The sequence below is a fragment of the Hylobates moloch genome, unplaced genomic scaffold (assembly GCF_009828535.3).
Source record: "Hylobates moloch isolate HMO894 unplaced genomic scaffold, HMol_V3 SCAFFOLD_16, whole genome shotgun sequence".
Taxonomy (NCBI): domain Eukaryota; kingdom Metazoa; phylum Chordata; class Mammalia; order Primates; family Hylobatidae; genus Hylobates; species Hylobates moloch.
In genome coordinates, this window is record NW_026652291.1 from 69,511,867 (window position 1) to 69,527,937 (window position 16,071).

Genomic DNA, 16,071 nt, shown 5'->3' on the forward strand with positions numbered 1-16,071 from the left:
ATTCAACTTCTCGATGCAACTTTCTCCAAGTACACCAGCCAGTAGGAGCTATACCAGCATATTTGGACTAATCCAGTAGGCGACTATCTTGTCATGACAGAAAAAGAGAGATAGAGGAAGATTAAGGCCATCACAGAAATGACAGTAGCTTCCACTGGCACTTCATTGTGGCCAAGATAGTGTACAAATTTTCTAACTTGGCATCCTCCATCATCTATCCACTTTAGCCTCTAAATCCAAATGCCCCAAAGCTCCAGCCACCATTCTCTGAACATGCCACATCCTTTCACAACTCTGTGCCCCTGAACAAGTGAGTTACTCTGTCTATGAAGATATCTATGTTTCTTCACCTGACAAGGTCAGACCCATTATCTCAGTTTTGGCTCCAATGCCACTTCTATCAAGCCTTTGCTCCCTACCCCCAACCCCCACCTTCAAACAATAATTTTTATTTCTCATCCTTCCCTACAATAATTTCACTTGGACACTTGTAGTTATCTGTTGGCATGGCTCTCTCTTCTACCACACTGCGGTGCCTCAGGAGAAGTAACTAAGTTTTCTTCTTCCTTGTTCCCACAGTTCTTAGTACAGTTCTTGAGATGTGAGAAAGTCTCAGTAAACATATGAGTAATAAATGGATGAATGCGGCCGGGTGTGGTGGCTCATGCCTGTAATCCCAGCACTTTGGGAGGCTGAGGCAGGCGGATCATCTGAGCCCAGGAGTTCAAGACCAGCCTGGCCAACCTGGTGGAACCCCATCTCTACTAAAAATACAAAAATTAGCTGGGCGTGGCAGCAGGCACCTGTAATCCCAGCTACTTGGGAGGCTGAGGTAGGAGATTCGCTTGAACCTGGGAGGTGGAGGTTGCAGTGAGCCAAGATCGTGCCACTGCACTCCAGCTTGGGCAATAGGGTGAGACTCCATCTCAAAATAATAATAATAATAATAATAAATGGATGAATGCAAGAATGTACAACTCATCCACTGAGCAATTATTTACTGAGCCTCTGTCATGTTCCAGATATTGCCAGGGTACTGGGAATGCAAAATGGCAAAGGAGACAGAAACAATCCTTTATGGAGTTTGGGGTCTAGAAAAAGAGACAGAAAAAAATGTAAACCAGCAAATGCAGGAATTTTAAATTTTGATATGTGTTATGAAGGAAATTAATCTGGATCTGAAATAGAGGAAAAATAGAGTGGATCTACTTTTGATAAGTTAGGCAAGGCCTCTCTGAGAAGTAGAATGTCAGCTGAGAGCTGGAAAGATGAGAAGACATTAGCAAGACAGTGTTCCAGTGAAAGGGAACAATACGTGCAAAGGTCCTGAGGCAAGAAAAGGCTGTTTAAAGAACTAGAATGTTTAAAGTGTTGAAATAAGGCAAGGATGACAGGGGCATGGTGACCAAGAGGGAGACTGGTAGGAAACGTGGCCTAAGGTCAGCAGGAACCAAATATCCTAGGCCATGGGGAGAATTTTGTTTTTCAGGTCTGAATGCAGCCTAAAACCAGCTCATGTTTTATAAAGACTACTTTGGCCACTATAGGAGAAGAGATTAGAGGTCTAGGAATGAGCGAAGGGAGATACATGTTAGAAGATATTTGCAGAATCAAGCCCACAAACAACAACACACCAGTGATCTCAACTGTGATTCAAAAAGATCATTGAACAATAAATAAAATGAATTTTGGGAGGGAGAATGACTGATAATCCATTACATTGGGTGAGCCAGTGGTAATGAAGGCCTAGACTACAGTAAGTGAAAACTGATCTTTTTTCTCTTCTCATTGTCAGCTCTCTCCCATGGCATTCACACTTCATCTCCTAATGGCAACCGTTGCCTGTAGGTTTGTATTTCAATACTAATATTTCTACCTGCTTGCTGAATATCTCATTCTGAGCATCCCACCAGTACCTTAAATTAATAGACTCAAATAAATCCAGCCGATTTCTCCCATCCACTTGAATTGCTCTTCCTATATTCCTACTCCTATTGATGGCATCATGGGTCTTTTAGTGACCTAGAAGGGAAGAGGGGATTCCATCACCAAGTCTTCTTCCCCAGCCCCCTATTTAATGAGTAAGTTGCCAAAGTATTTTGATTGTGCATCTTAAATATTATTTAATCATGCTAAGTTTCCATTTGTAAAATATAGTCACTTTTGAAAGTATCCATTGTTATAGATGCTAATAATTTTTTTTAACCTGAGATTGTTACTGTTTTTAAAGAACTAAATTTTCTTCAACTCTTTCTCTTAAAAATTTATCTTTGGACTAAAATATAGTATGAGAAAAAGTTAAGATAGTCTGCAGAGAGAATTAGACTGGCAAAGCCATTCAACCTTAGCAGGAGGAACTACTTTGGTTCTATTTTTATCATCTCATTTGGGAATGAATCACCGAAAACAGAAATAGAAATAGAGGTGGATAAGAAAGACCTGGGCCACCTAATTCATCTCCTTGTTAGTGCAGGGAAGTTTCCTTTGTCAAATGCTTGTGAGATATTATGTAGTAAAAGTCATAGATTATGACATTTCAATCATTTTGTAAGGTGACTAATTATTTTTCGAGTTGCTCTCAGCTTTGTTCTCTGAATCTCTTTTCACATATCCCTGTCATATGTGAAGTTTATCTCTTTGTACACAGAAGTGGCTGAGAATCACAGAAATGAATGCAGATTATTTTTCTGTAATGGTGTTGAGTCTAGATGAAGTTGACTTCTCTCGTTAGGATTGTTTTTGTGACCAGTGGCACACATTTGTGAGGTCATTACCCACAATGAATCATGGTCCAGCTTGTGACTTAGGATGGCTAAAAACTAACAGGAACCTTTAGATATCAAACATGTCCCTTGGTACCTAATGGCACAAATGCATTATTCTAATTGGGTCAGTGGAATACTTAGTGTGGGTATCATACTCGTTAAACTTTGTGGCTTTGCAGTGGAAGTAAAGGGGTGACATTTGAGAGGAGTATTGTTCTTAAGTTCTTTGACTATTGCTCAATATCTCTGTAATCTCATTTTCTCATAAAAATTTGTATGTTCTTTTAAAAGATTTTTTCTGTTGTGTTTCTGATTGTTGACTCTTTACATTTAGTTTTATCCTTTTAAAAATAAAATATTATTACATCAGTAGTTATTATTCTTTCAGGTTGCATGATGTTTGCAAACCTCTTAGTTGGCAGTCTTCTATATGTGCTGTTAACATTCTGCATACCTCCTCTTCCACATCATCAATAAAGATACTAACATCACTAGATCTAGCATTTTCTTTGTGCCTTGCCACCAGCCATACCCCCTACTCCCAACTGAATGTACTCCATATAACATTATCCTTTGTTTATAGTGTTTGACATAGTTCTTAATCCAATTGAGTGTCTTCTTATTCAAGTCAATTAGTTTGGGCAAGAACAGTTCACATGAACCAACAAATAGATTGCAGTTTTGATCTGATTTCTGAAACTTCAATTATATAACTATAGCTTTTTTTTTTTTTTTTTTTTTTTGAGACAGAATCTCGCTCTGTCGCCCAGGCTGGAGTGCAGTGGCGCAATCTCAGCTCACTGCAAGCTCCGCCTCCCGGGTTCACGCCATTCTCCTGCCTCAGCCTCTCCGAGTAGCTGGGACTACAGGCGCCCGCCACCACGCCCGGCTAATTTTTTTGTATTTTTAGTAGAGACGGGGTTTCACCGTGGTCTCGATCTCCTGACCTCGTGATCCGCCCGCCTCGGCCTCCCAAAGTGCTGGGATTACAAGCGTGAGCCACCGCGCCCGGCCATAATTATAGTTATTTTAACAGTGTTTCTTTAAGTTCTTTCTCAGCAAACCAGAGCATTCATAATTAAGTACTTACAAAAAGCAACAACATAGGAATTCTAGAATGGTTTGAGACCTCATTTTTCTTTTTTTCTTTTCTTTTTTTTAAATTGAGAAAGTGTCTCACTTTGTTGCCCAGGCCGAAGTGCAGTCATACAATCTTGGCTCACTGCAACTTCCGTCTCCCAGGTACAAGTGATTCTCCTGCCTCAGCCTCCCAAGTAGCTGGGACTACAGGCATGCACCCGGGTAATTTTTGTATTTTTAGTAGAGACGGGGTTTCGCCATGTTGGCCAGGCTGGTCTCAAACTCCTGACCTCAAGTGATCCACCCACCTCAGCCTCCCAAAGTGCTGGGATTGCACGCATGCGTCACCGCACCCGGCCTGCAAGACCTCATTTTTCATAGGCTACCCATTTCCTTTATAGAGTCCTAATTTGGAATTTAAGCAGCTGCCACTTTATAATATTCACTTTTTCTCCATAGTCGAGGCTGTAAAACTAGAGATCAGGCGAAAGGCCTTGGTCAGCTGTGGATACTAAGAGTAGAAGGTCACATCTGACCCAACTTTTCTTCTTACGTGTTATAGAATTCTGGCAACTACTCAACAGCTGACCCAGAAATCTTCTTCCTAGAATATATAATAAAATTGTAAAGTAGAGATTTCAAGGTTTATCAGAAATGTTAATGGACATGCTTGGATTTAGTGAAGCACACTAAAAGAAGAGTCTTTTGGTCTACAATGTACATGAACTCAGCTTTGCTCCTTTCCCTTTACTACGGCCAAGCATGTCCCTGAGAAGATATCATTCTCAGTCTCATCTGGTGTTCTAGGGAACCTGAAAGCCACAGGAATCACAACAGCTGCAATAAATAAAGCATCTATTCAATACAGTTTCATGCCAAATATTATCCAGCATTCTTTTGGCCTTGGTTTGATAGAAAACAGCGTGGTGAACTTACCACCTCTCCTTTACTACAGTGAGCCCTAAGTATGAAAGATTTAACAATTCAAACCTGCATGTAAACAAAATCACTATTTGCATTACTTTAAAATTATTAAGACAGTAACACAGACAACCAAAAAATGTAATAAAGTCTATTGTGATTATTGAAGAGGTACTGGAATTAACACTAGGCTTTTTTATTCTCCATAGGGAAAATAGTAGAAAAGTATTTAGAATATGTGTCCATGCAGATGTGTGGGTTGGAGGGGGGTTTTTTAAAAATAAGTGCTACATATGTGACAACATAAGGAAGAATATTATTAAGGAATTTCACAGAATTTTTATGTAAAGTCTTATCATGCAGTATTATGATCTCAGGGATATTTTGTGATATTTACAGAGTCTTCTGAGGGTTCATTTATTCAGGTCATATTTTAAGGAGGAACTTATAAGATTCAGGTCTAAAATATAATTCTGTAATATGCCCAACTGATCCCATTAAATCCAACTCGAAAAGGAGCAGTATAATGATGTGAAGAATTCCCATTCTTTGAATTGTTACACCTCACTTGAAATGCATTCCTTCTGGATTAAAACAGCAATTTCTCTTTGTTTCTCTTTCCAGGCTGAGGTTCAACTATGCTACCTGGAAGCACAAAGTGATGCTGTTGAGCAGATGTCCCTCAAGCTGTACAGCGAGCAGTATACCAGCAGCAGCAAGCGAAAGGAAGAGTTTGCTGATATGTCAAAAGTTCATTCAGTGGGAAGCAATGGGTAGGGAACTATTCTTTTTGTTGTTTTATTCTCACTAATCTATTTTTTCAATGATTTTCCACTGGTAGGTGTTAGGAAGGTATTTCCTCTTTAGCTAACAGACAAGGAGAAGCTCAGTAGACTAGGCATTTACGTTCTTTTCCATTTGTGCCAGAATTGAAGACTGTGGATTTCATCAGCGTCTGCCATCTAACCCAGAACTTTCTGACTCATTATTAATTTTTAAAATACAGCGTTGTGATTTTATAAGTGTTTTTGTGACTACTACTACTACTACTGCTACAATGTGCCTTTAGTATTGATCTGTCTTCTTTATAGATTTTTTCCTTGTATTTGCTCTTTTTTAGATTTCACAATTTATTTTAAAGCCTATTTAAGGACTTTTAAACACCAGGACCACATTGGAAACGTAGAAGAACATAATTTTCCGGAATAATGTAGAAATTTAATAATTGTTTAGAGACCATGGGCTAGCCACTTAGCTTCACATGAAATCAATTGGAATAGACTAGCTCTTGAATTATCTATGGTATGTGAAAGGACCCAACACCTTCAGTGACCCATCAACAATTTCATTCAGCCTGAGACATATGGCTGTATTTATATTATACTAACTATTCATACTATTGAACAGTCAAGTCACATATTTAGATAATTCCAAATGATTTTTAAAATTATGTGAATGTTTTCTAAATATATGTGTATTTATATCATTGAGCAGATAATTTTACAAAGCTAAATATATATGTATATCTATGTATATATGTATATTTTTTAAAAGTATGTATATATATATTTTTTCTTTTTTCCAGCCCAATTGTAGTATTTAATAGGTGATTTTAGAGAGTAAAAGGTTAGTGATGAAATTGAATTATTTCATAGTATTAATAATTTGATAATAGTTATGCTCATAAAAATGGAAACAGTGACCTATTTTACTTTTAGACTTGTACCAGACAACACAAAGGAGAAACTATTCCCCAAAGTTACATTACATGTTAATAACATTATATAAACCTGTGGGATGTAACTGTAGCCAAAATATTTCTTAAAGTGACAAGAGGAAAGAAGCCTTTTCATGCACTTGTTTGCATTTTTTTTTTTTTAAGTGCTTATAGTTCTGACTGGAACTACAATCTTCATATAAAGTTTTGGGATAAATTAAGTACACTGATGAAAAATTCTTTCTTATTATAAAAACCCAGTGTCTAAGAATTTAGGAAATAACTCCTGTATTCTTAGTCATTGAGAGTCATAATTGAGAGTCATAATTCTGTTTAGGAAATGAAAAGGGAGTTTTCAAGTTTTCACATTTACCTACTTCTATAACTTGTTGCTCTATCAGTATATTTTAATACATGAGACATATTATATATGTAGTCAATTCATCTTACTTGATTCAGTAATCATTTATTCACCAGAGGAAAAACATAGCAGCAAATAAGAAAGAAAAGGTTAAATCTTGAAGCATGAACAATAAACTGCTTTGAGGCCTTAATGTGCTTTAATTTCTCTAAATGCCTAAATAGCCTCTGGTGTACATGCAAGCACAAACTTTAGGTCACATTTTCATGTTTTGTAAAAGCCCTGGGGTTTGAGCAGTACCACGTGCTTCTGACCTCAGATTCCAGCGCTCCAACCTGAGCACTCACTCTGGGCTCCACAAATCATAAATCTGCCCTGGGAATTGCTTAGTTAACAACAAGCATTGTTCTGTGAAGTGGGAGTAGGTGAACTTGCCTGATATCCTTTGTTTATGCTCCTTGGGGTACTGAAGGCTGTGCATTGTGCAGAAATTTAAGAGTGCACTGAAAGAAAGCCAGCTATTTAATACTAAGGACAAAAACCATATACTCCTTTCTATTTTCTGTTTACATACAGAAAAGCATTGTTTGAGAAATGCATGTGGGTGAGGTTATCTGGGGTGTCCTGCCCTTAAAACTCTCTGTTCCCACAGTCAAATCCTTAATTCTAAAGCCTTAAGAAACTAGCTTTGTAAAATTATCTGCTCCAATGATACATAAACTTCATTAATCATTCTTTTTGTTACATAGAATGAACGTTGTTTCCAATAAGTAATTGTGGGAATGGTGCGGGCTTTCAAGGATCTTCATTCCACATGCAGATATCCAATACCCTAAAGAGAAAATTAAGTTGGTGATGCAATTCATATCATTTTATTTCGTTCTCATGCCTACAAGCATGCTAAAAAGATTATATGTACTAATGTAGTTGAAAAATGAATAAGACTACTCCAGGGAAGACCGAGCTGCTACACTGAATGGTGATCTTAAGTTTCTGAGAGTTTTATGTAACCAAAATAACTTTTAGAAATGAATATATAACCTCTTTAGCCTGACAAAAAGGTATGTAACAAGGTGATATATCACAGCTTATATATTATACAACCATGAATTGTGTGGTTAGCAGTTATGAATATATGTGGTAGGAAGATTTCCCTGAACATATGTGAGGCTGTATGAGTTCTAGTAACAGAGTTTGTTCACCTGTGGGGAACACTTGGCACTGGCTCCAGCATCCCAAAGTGGAACCATGGCTCCTGGAGGGACCTGCGGTGTGTGAGTCTCTGGTGATTATCAACAGTAGCGAAAGTCAGTGCTTTTCAATTTAGGTGAAAGCACTTATTAGTTGCCTTTTTTTAATCCAATAAATATTCATTGAGGGCCTACTATGTGCATGGCATGATGCTCTGAGCATAGTTTATCAAGAACACTTACTTTCTGCATATTTTGTCAAGTGTAACCATCTCTTTTTTCAGATACCTTTTCCTATTGAGAGGTTATCTGATTTTATTTTTCTAATGAATTTCAAAGATTCAGTTTAACTTGCTAAGTAGTATCATTCTTGATGTCAGAACTGAGTGTAGATTAAAAACCATGTCTTTTCTTCAGTCTATATGAAGGAGAGAACTGAGAGGCAAGGATAGAAAGTTTAAAGTGGAGCTAAGACCTCGACTCAGCACTCTGGGTCAAGAATGCAGAAGATAATCTATAAAGTCACTCTTTGCCCTCTCTGTAAGGATTTATCTGGACTGTTAATAAGCTTTTCCCCCAAATCTGGTGTTGTGCATATTCCATACTGTATGAAATTTGAGCTAAGGTATCTTCCTACTATGGAGAAATGGAAGTCTTAAGTAGAGTTCATTAAAACCACATGGAAGTTTGGGCAAAACATTGCAGAGCAGGTTTAAATCAAAACAAAATTAACTCATTCATTAATTTGACAAACTTTTTTTTTTTTTTTTTTTTTTTTTTTTTGAGATAGGGTCTCATTCCCATTGCCCAGGCTGGAGTGCAGTGGCATGATCTTGGCTCACTGCAGCCACAACTTCTTGGCTCAGGTGATTCTCCCACCTCAGCCTCCTGAGTCACTGAGACTACTGGGGTGGGGCACCATGCCCAGCTAATTTTTTGTACTTTTAGTGGGGACAAGGTTTCACCATGTTGCCCAGGCTGAATTTGACAAACATTTTAAAGTACCTTCTATATGTCAGGCTCTATGAAGTGCAGAGATTAAAATGGTGGAAATGAAATGGTTCCTACGTTTCAGAAGCTCACAGTTTGGTAGGAGGAACCAGATCTCTGTAAACAGCGTGGAATAAAGGATTTTGTGTCAAGTTAGAAATCTGTGTAGGGAAGAGGGGAGGGCTCATTGAAGGCAGAGCTCAATTCTGACTGTGTCAAGTAGAATTAGAGCAGGTCGGGAAAGACAGCAGAGAGAGAGGGCTCTGGAGATGGTTTTTGAAAGAGGCCTAGGTCAGCAGAAGTGCTTTTCAATTTAACCTGAAAAACACATATTGAGCACCTACAAAGACATACCACAGTCTCTGCCTTCATTGAATTTACAGTCTAGCAAGAGAGTATGGCATGGAGCTGATATTGATCTGTGCAGTGCAAACAGGATGAGCTCTCGAAGGCAGGGCTGCATCTCTCATGTTCACTGCACTCTCTCCTGCATCTGGTGCAGTGCCTGGCAAGTGCTAGGTACCCAATGAATGAATGGATGCATGAATGAATAAATAAAACTGATCTGGGGCTAAAAGGGAGGAAAGGTCTGGAATCGTTATACTGCTTACTGTTTCATAGGACTGAAGAGGAGGATTGAAGTTAGAGGAGGTGTGAAAAATAAGGCTTTGGAAGAAGATGAAGTCCAGAGCCAGAAGTTAATCATTGAATTCATGGTTCTTAACCAAGATAGTGCATCAGGATGACCTGTGGAGCTTTTAAGCAGAAAAAAGCCAGCCTGCTCAACCCTACTGAAAATTTTGATTCAGTAGGCAGAAGAAGATGATAGTGATTAGGTTCTAATGCTCATTACCAGTTGAGAACCGTTGCTTCAGTGGCTTTCAAAGTACGGTCTCTGGACCACCAGCAGCAGTGTCTCCTAGGAATTTGTTAGAAATGTCATTTCTAGGTCCCACTTCAGACCTATTGAACTAGAAAGTCTAGGGGTGGAGACCAGCAATCTTTGTTTAACAAGCATCCCAGGTGATTCTTTTTTTTTTCTTTTCTTTTGTCTTTCTTTCTTTCTTTTTTTTTTTGAGACGAAGTCTTGCTCTGTCGCCCAGGCAGTGGCGTGATCTTGGCTCACTGCAGCCTCCGCCTCCTGGTTTCAAGCGATTCTTGTCCCTCAGTCTCTCAAGTATCTGGGATTACAGGTGCACGCCACCATGCCCGGCCAATTTTTGTATTTTTAGTAGAGATGGGGTTTTGTCATGTTGCCCAGGTTATTCTCAAACTCCTAACCTCAAGTGATTCGCCCACCTCAGCTTTCCAAAGTGCCGAGATTACAGGAGTGAGCCACTGCACCCAGCCCCTCCCAGGCGGATCTAATGCTGAAGTTTGAGAAGCACCGCTTTGGGCATTAAAGGCTTTTAGGTTGACAGTTAATGGAGCATGTGGAGACTAGATGGAGACTGAAGCCAGAAAATATCAGTAAGCCTCAGTGTTCCACGGGATGAAGAGAGTGAGGGAGAAGGAACCATTCTGATGCCCCAGTTATTGGCTCAAAGAGAAAGAAAGCAGGAATACTTGGATTCAAATGACTTTGGTGTCATCTAACATGTAATATTTATTTAGCACCTATTAAGTGCAGGCTGTGTCAGGCACTGGGGACACAGAGGCAGTGGGACACAAAAGGTGATAGATATATGGAAATCAGGAAAACTTTCCAGAAGAAGTGTCATGGAGAATGGCCCAGGGTCAGAAATGACAGCAAGGATGTTTCTCACAGAGGAGGCAGTGTGTGCAAACAGCCAGAATCACTGAAGGATGCCCAGCATGACTAGATTGGTAGTTTGCAACAATTATCTGCTAACTGTGTGGAGAATAGATTGGTTAGGCCTAGGCTAGACAGTGCTCAGATAAGAGGCTATTCCAGTCATTCAAATAAGAAATAGTCCCTGAGCTAAGACAACAGCAATAGAAACTGAAAGAAGGAAGCTGCATTGACAAACCTTGGTCACTGGGTAGATGGGGTTGTTGAAGGAAGGGCTATTTGAGAATGGACCTCCATATTTCAGACTTGTGCACTCTAGGAGACAGATGTGGCATTCACTGAGGAGGGGAATGCAGAGGAAGAATAAGAGGGAGGAAAAGCAGAGTATTTGAGACAGAGGTCTTTCCATGGTCTCTGAAGCATCCAAGTAGAAAAGCCCAGGAAGCAGAACTGGAGCTCAGAAATCTTTTGGGCCCCTCAGCCAACATTAAGGACAGTGTGGTAACTATGGGGTAGCAGAGGCTGAGAGAGCCAAGAATTTACCTTGTAGTAAACTATGCCCTCCCTGCCAGGTGAACATAACGTTGTCTTTAAGGAATGCTTATTTTAAAACTATAGGTAAGCAGAACATTTTTATTTCAGTTAGAGTATTTCCTGCTGTAATATGCAAGAATTACAAAATAAAGACGACACCATTGAGAATTCCAGGTAGAATCTTGACTGACAGAATTGAGGAGTACAGTTCACTATTATTTTCTTTCTTTAAGCTATAGGTAAAAGCTCCTGATCCTAGATATAAGATTGCATTGAGTCTGCTCAGATTGCTTCCAACTACACAAATAATGTTTATTTTTAGGGATAAATCATGTATTCACTGTAGTCTAACTTCCTAAGAGGAGAGAGAGCAACCAGATTAAAAATTAAGAATAGAATTCAAGTTAGCTCTTTGCTACTTTTTAGCTATGGAACCTTGATTGGAACATTTAACCTCACCAAGATATAATATCTCAGTCTATAAAATGAGAATCATTATCCTAGTGTACTTCATGTTTTTTTTTTTTTGAGAAAGGAAATGCAATAATAGGAAAATATCTAAAATATCTAGAATGCAATAAATACTATGAAAAATCATTAACAAAATATTTATTTTCCAACTACTGTGTTGCAAGCAGTAGTATGAGATGCTAGCAATGAAAAAGATACGTAAGACTTAATCTCCATGGTATTCAGTGTAGTGACAGAGAGAGACATTTAGATACATCCTTATAAAACAATGGGCAGGGCTGGGCACAGTGGCTCACGCCCATAATCCCAGCACTTTGGGAAGCCAAAGCAAGAGGATCATTTGAGCCCAGGAGTTCAAGACGAGCCTTGGTAACATAGTAAGACCCCCACCGACCAAACCTACCAAAAAAATTTTTAAGTAGCTGGGCATGGTGGTTTGCACCTATGGTCCCAGCTACCTAGGAGGTTGAGGCAGGAGGATTGCTTGAGCCCAGGAGGTTGAGGCTGCAGTGAGCTTTGATAATGCCACTGCACTCCAACCTGGGAGACAGAGTGAAACCAGGTCTCAAAAAATAAATTACTTAATTAAGAAAGGGGAAAATTTAAGATATAGAGTGTTATGGGAGTACTGAGAAGGGCTACCTAATCCACCCTAGCTGAAAGGGGTCAAGAAGGCTTAGTGGAGGAGGGAACATCTGAGCTCCTCCTTAGTGGAGGAGGGAACATCTGAGCTGATGCATAGATTTTAGCCATTAGAAGAGGTCTGGTGGGGTGTGGTGGGATTACACACCTGTAATCCCAGCACTTTGGGAGGCCAAGGCGGGCAGATCACGAGGTCAGGAGATGGACACCGTCCTGGCCAACATGGTGAAACCCCATCTCTACTAAAAATATAAAAAATTAGCCAGGCATGGTGGCGGGCGCCTGTAGTCTCAGCTACTCGGGAGGCTGGGGCAGGAGAATGGCCTGAACCCGGGAGGCGGAGCTTGCATTGAGCCGAGATTGCGCCACTGCACTCCAGCCTGGGTGACAGAGCGAGACTCTGTCTCAAAAAAAAAAAAAAAAAAAAAAAGTCTGTGCAGTTCAGATGGCTTTTATTCAAGCCAGGCAATAACAAATGCTGGCGAGGATATAAAGAAAAGGGAACCCTCATGCACTTGGTGGGAATCTAAATTCATACAGGCACTATGGAGAACAGTTTGGAGGTTCCTCAAAAAGCTAAAAATAGGGCTACCATAAAATCCAGCAATCCCACTGCTGGGCATATACCCCAAAGAGAGGAAATCAGTATATTGAAGAAATATCTTTACTCTCATGTTTGTTGCAGCAATAGCCAAGCTTTGGAAGCAACTTAAGTGTCCATCAACAGATGAATGTATAAAGAAAATGTAGCGCTTATACATGATGGGGTACTATTCAGCCATAAAAGAGAATGAACTTCTGTCATTTGCAACAGCATGATGGAACTGGAGGTCATTATGTTAAGTGAAATTAGCCAGGCACAAAAAGTGGAACATTGCATGGTCTCACTTTATTTTTGGGATCTAAAAATCAGAACAGTTGAAATCACGGAGACAGAGAAGGATGGTTACTAGAGACTGGGAAGGGTAGTAGGGCATCAGAGTTAGGGAGGTGTAGGTGGTTAATGGGTTAAAATAAAACACAAAGAATGAATAAGACCTAGTACTTGATAGCACAACAGGGGGGCGATAGTCAATAACAACTTTATTGTACATTTTAAAATAAAGAGTATAATTGGATTGTTTGTAACACAAACGCTAAATATTGAGAGGATGGATGCCCAATTTTCCATGATGTGATTATTACTTACTGCACTCCTGTACCAAAATAGCTCATGTACTCCATAAATATATATACATCCTATGTACCCACAAAAATTAAAAATGAAAATTTTAAAATAAATAAAAAAAGTAGAAGAGGGATATGTAGAGGGAGGGAGAGGACTTCAGCCATAAGACAGGAGCTAGGTAGGGGGAGTATCTGATTGTGTTGAAGTTTACTACAAATAGTTTGATGCTGTTGAAGCAGAAGATCATGGAGGTGATTTCCGACTCTGCTTCCTGGAATTAGAAGGATTCCAAGAGAGTTTTTAGGGACTTCCACTCCTGTGGTGAAGTTCCAGAAGATACCTCAGTCTCATCGGCTGTATGCCTGACTTCCTCTGGCTGTGGATGAAATTGGGCAATGTCTACAGATAGAGATATAGTTGAGGTTTATGCCTTGTGTCTGAGAATACAGGAATAGTTCACCCCTCATCACACAAGGGTTTAGTATTAATTTTCTTCCCAAATAGAAACAGTATATATAGGTTAATCCCAAGCACAACAGACTGAATAAAATGAACTTTAAATTAAAATAGGATTATAGGCTAAAAGTTTGGCAGGAAAGATGAGTTCATTTTCTTTTAGGAAAAGAAGTGCCTCTAGATGGGTGTGAAAGTATATATAAATATAACATCCCCAAAGAGAAGTGATATTGACAAGAGAAAACAAATGAATCACGATTTAAAATATCACTTGATTAAAGACCAACTTTGTTTATCTAAATTAATTAAGCAATAAGATATGTCAAATGACTTTAACCAAAGAGAAGGGATATAATCACTCTGGATTTCCTGCCATGGGGTAATCTTTCTGGTTTTCTGTTGAGCAGCATGCCAAAATACTCATGCTCTGTCCTACTATCTCTCTCTCTCTCTCTCTTTCTCTTTTCTTCTCTCTCTCTCTTACAAACACACACACTGTGACCATTTTGAATTTCTGCCCAGTGGGTGTTTTTAGAACACTGCTACATAAAGTGTTTTCTTTTTGGTGCACACCAGCCATAAAACGATGTGCTATTCTTATGTGTGCCAATGTTGATAACAGTCTCACATATAGATTAAATCACTAGAAAACCCAAAGAAATCTTATTTCCATCCTGCATTTCTACTTCCTTCCCTGGACTCTTGCCTTACCTCAGTCTAATAGAAGATGAGTGTTCAATTCAGGCCCTTTTTGCTCCTTCCCTTGTGCTCTGGAACTGTTAAATAGTGAGGTAACCAATGTAGGCTTCAGTCAAAAGGAGCAAAATGTGCCTGGCTACTTCCTGGATAAATGATATTCTGACCGCTATGTAAGTATTGAAATAGGTCTTTCTGGACTAAAACAAACAAAAAAGTCTTACCAGTAGAAATGTATTCACTTGGGTCATGAAATCACACCCCTTTAATGTGAAATAACATTAAGTTGATTGTAGACCTAGACTTCACTAATTTGATGACATCCATGCCAAGAGCCAACAAAAGACAAACCAGAGAGGTAGAAGCATGCTTTTGGGAGAAGTATGACTTCAAAGTTAACAGTGTAGTCAACTAATGAAGATATATATATAAAATGTATATATATATATATATATAAAATGTATATATATATATATATATATACACACACATGCACACACACCACACACACACATCTTTCATGATAACAATGATCAATTTTTGTACTGTTTTGGGGAGTTGATGGGGCCCATTGAAAAAAGGAGAAAGTTGCCAACACGGACAGTGAGACGGCACCTAAAACAAATCTAATTTATTTCATTTTAGTATACTGAGGTTAGCTCTTTTCTCTACAATGTGTTCCTTTATTCATTTCCCTATCTCCTTCAACAAAGGACCTGAGTCAACTTACAAAAATACTGACAGTAAAATCGAATAAATGTTTGACTGAAATAATTTAGGAAAAAGTAAAGTAAGAAAGTAAACAAATGTATATCTTATGTATGTCCTCAAGAAGGGCTATGATTTGGCTCTGGGCTATCCACACCCAAAGAATAAAATGAAATTTTATCTATCTGAGAATTCGTAGTGTCCTATGATTAAAAATAATCTGTATCAGATAACGCACAACTTCTTTTGCTGTTGAGACCTGAGAGGACTTTCTCCTGTAGTTCTTTAAGGCAGAGACAGGTGTGTCTGTGATACTACACCTGTACAAGAGAAGTCAAATCCCCAAAGCAGTTTTTTGATGTAGGCTGCAGAAGTGATGTCAAAGCACAATTCAGTAAGAACAGTTCTATAAGTAACTAAAATCTTGTAGTCCAAGCATAGCACTCTCTGGGTAGGGTCAGCCTCAATAAAGGGTAACTTTTCATATTAATTGTGCTACCAGGCTTTTGTTAGGATTGGGCAACAGACAATTATTTACAGGTTGTTGATATATTGCCTATTACATCTTGGAAAACTAGTGAGGCCTAGAGTAGGGTAATCCTTTTATGAAATGGTGAAC

At 38.9% G+C, this 16,071-nt stretch overlaps 1 protein-coding gene across 3 annotated transcripts in view; it reads left to right on the forward strand.

Annotated features, from left to right (window-relative positions):
* AKAP6 (A-kinase anchoring protein 6) overlaps window positions 1-16,071 on the forward strand; it is a 621,223-nt gene that overhangs the window by 463,661 nt on the left and 141,491 nt on the right. For all 3 annotated transcript variants that reach the window (XM_032179906.2, XM_058429369.1, XM_032179908.2), the window contains exon 9: window positions 5,391-5,539. In XM_032179906.2, coding sequence (XP_032035797.1) covers window positions 5,391-5,539 — 149 coding nt within the window. The remainder of the gene's footprint in view (window positions 1-5,390; window positions 5,540-16,071) is intronic.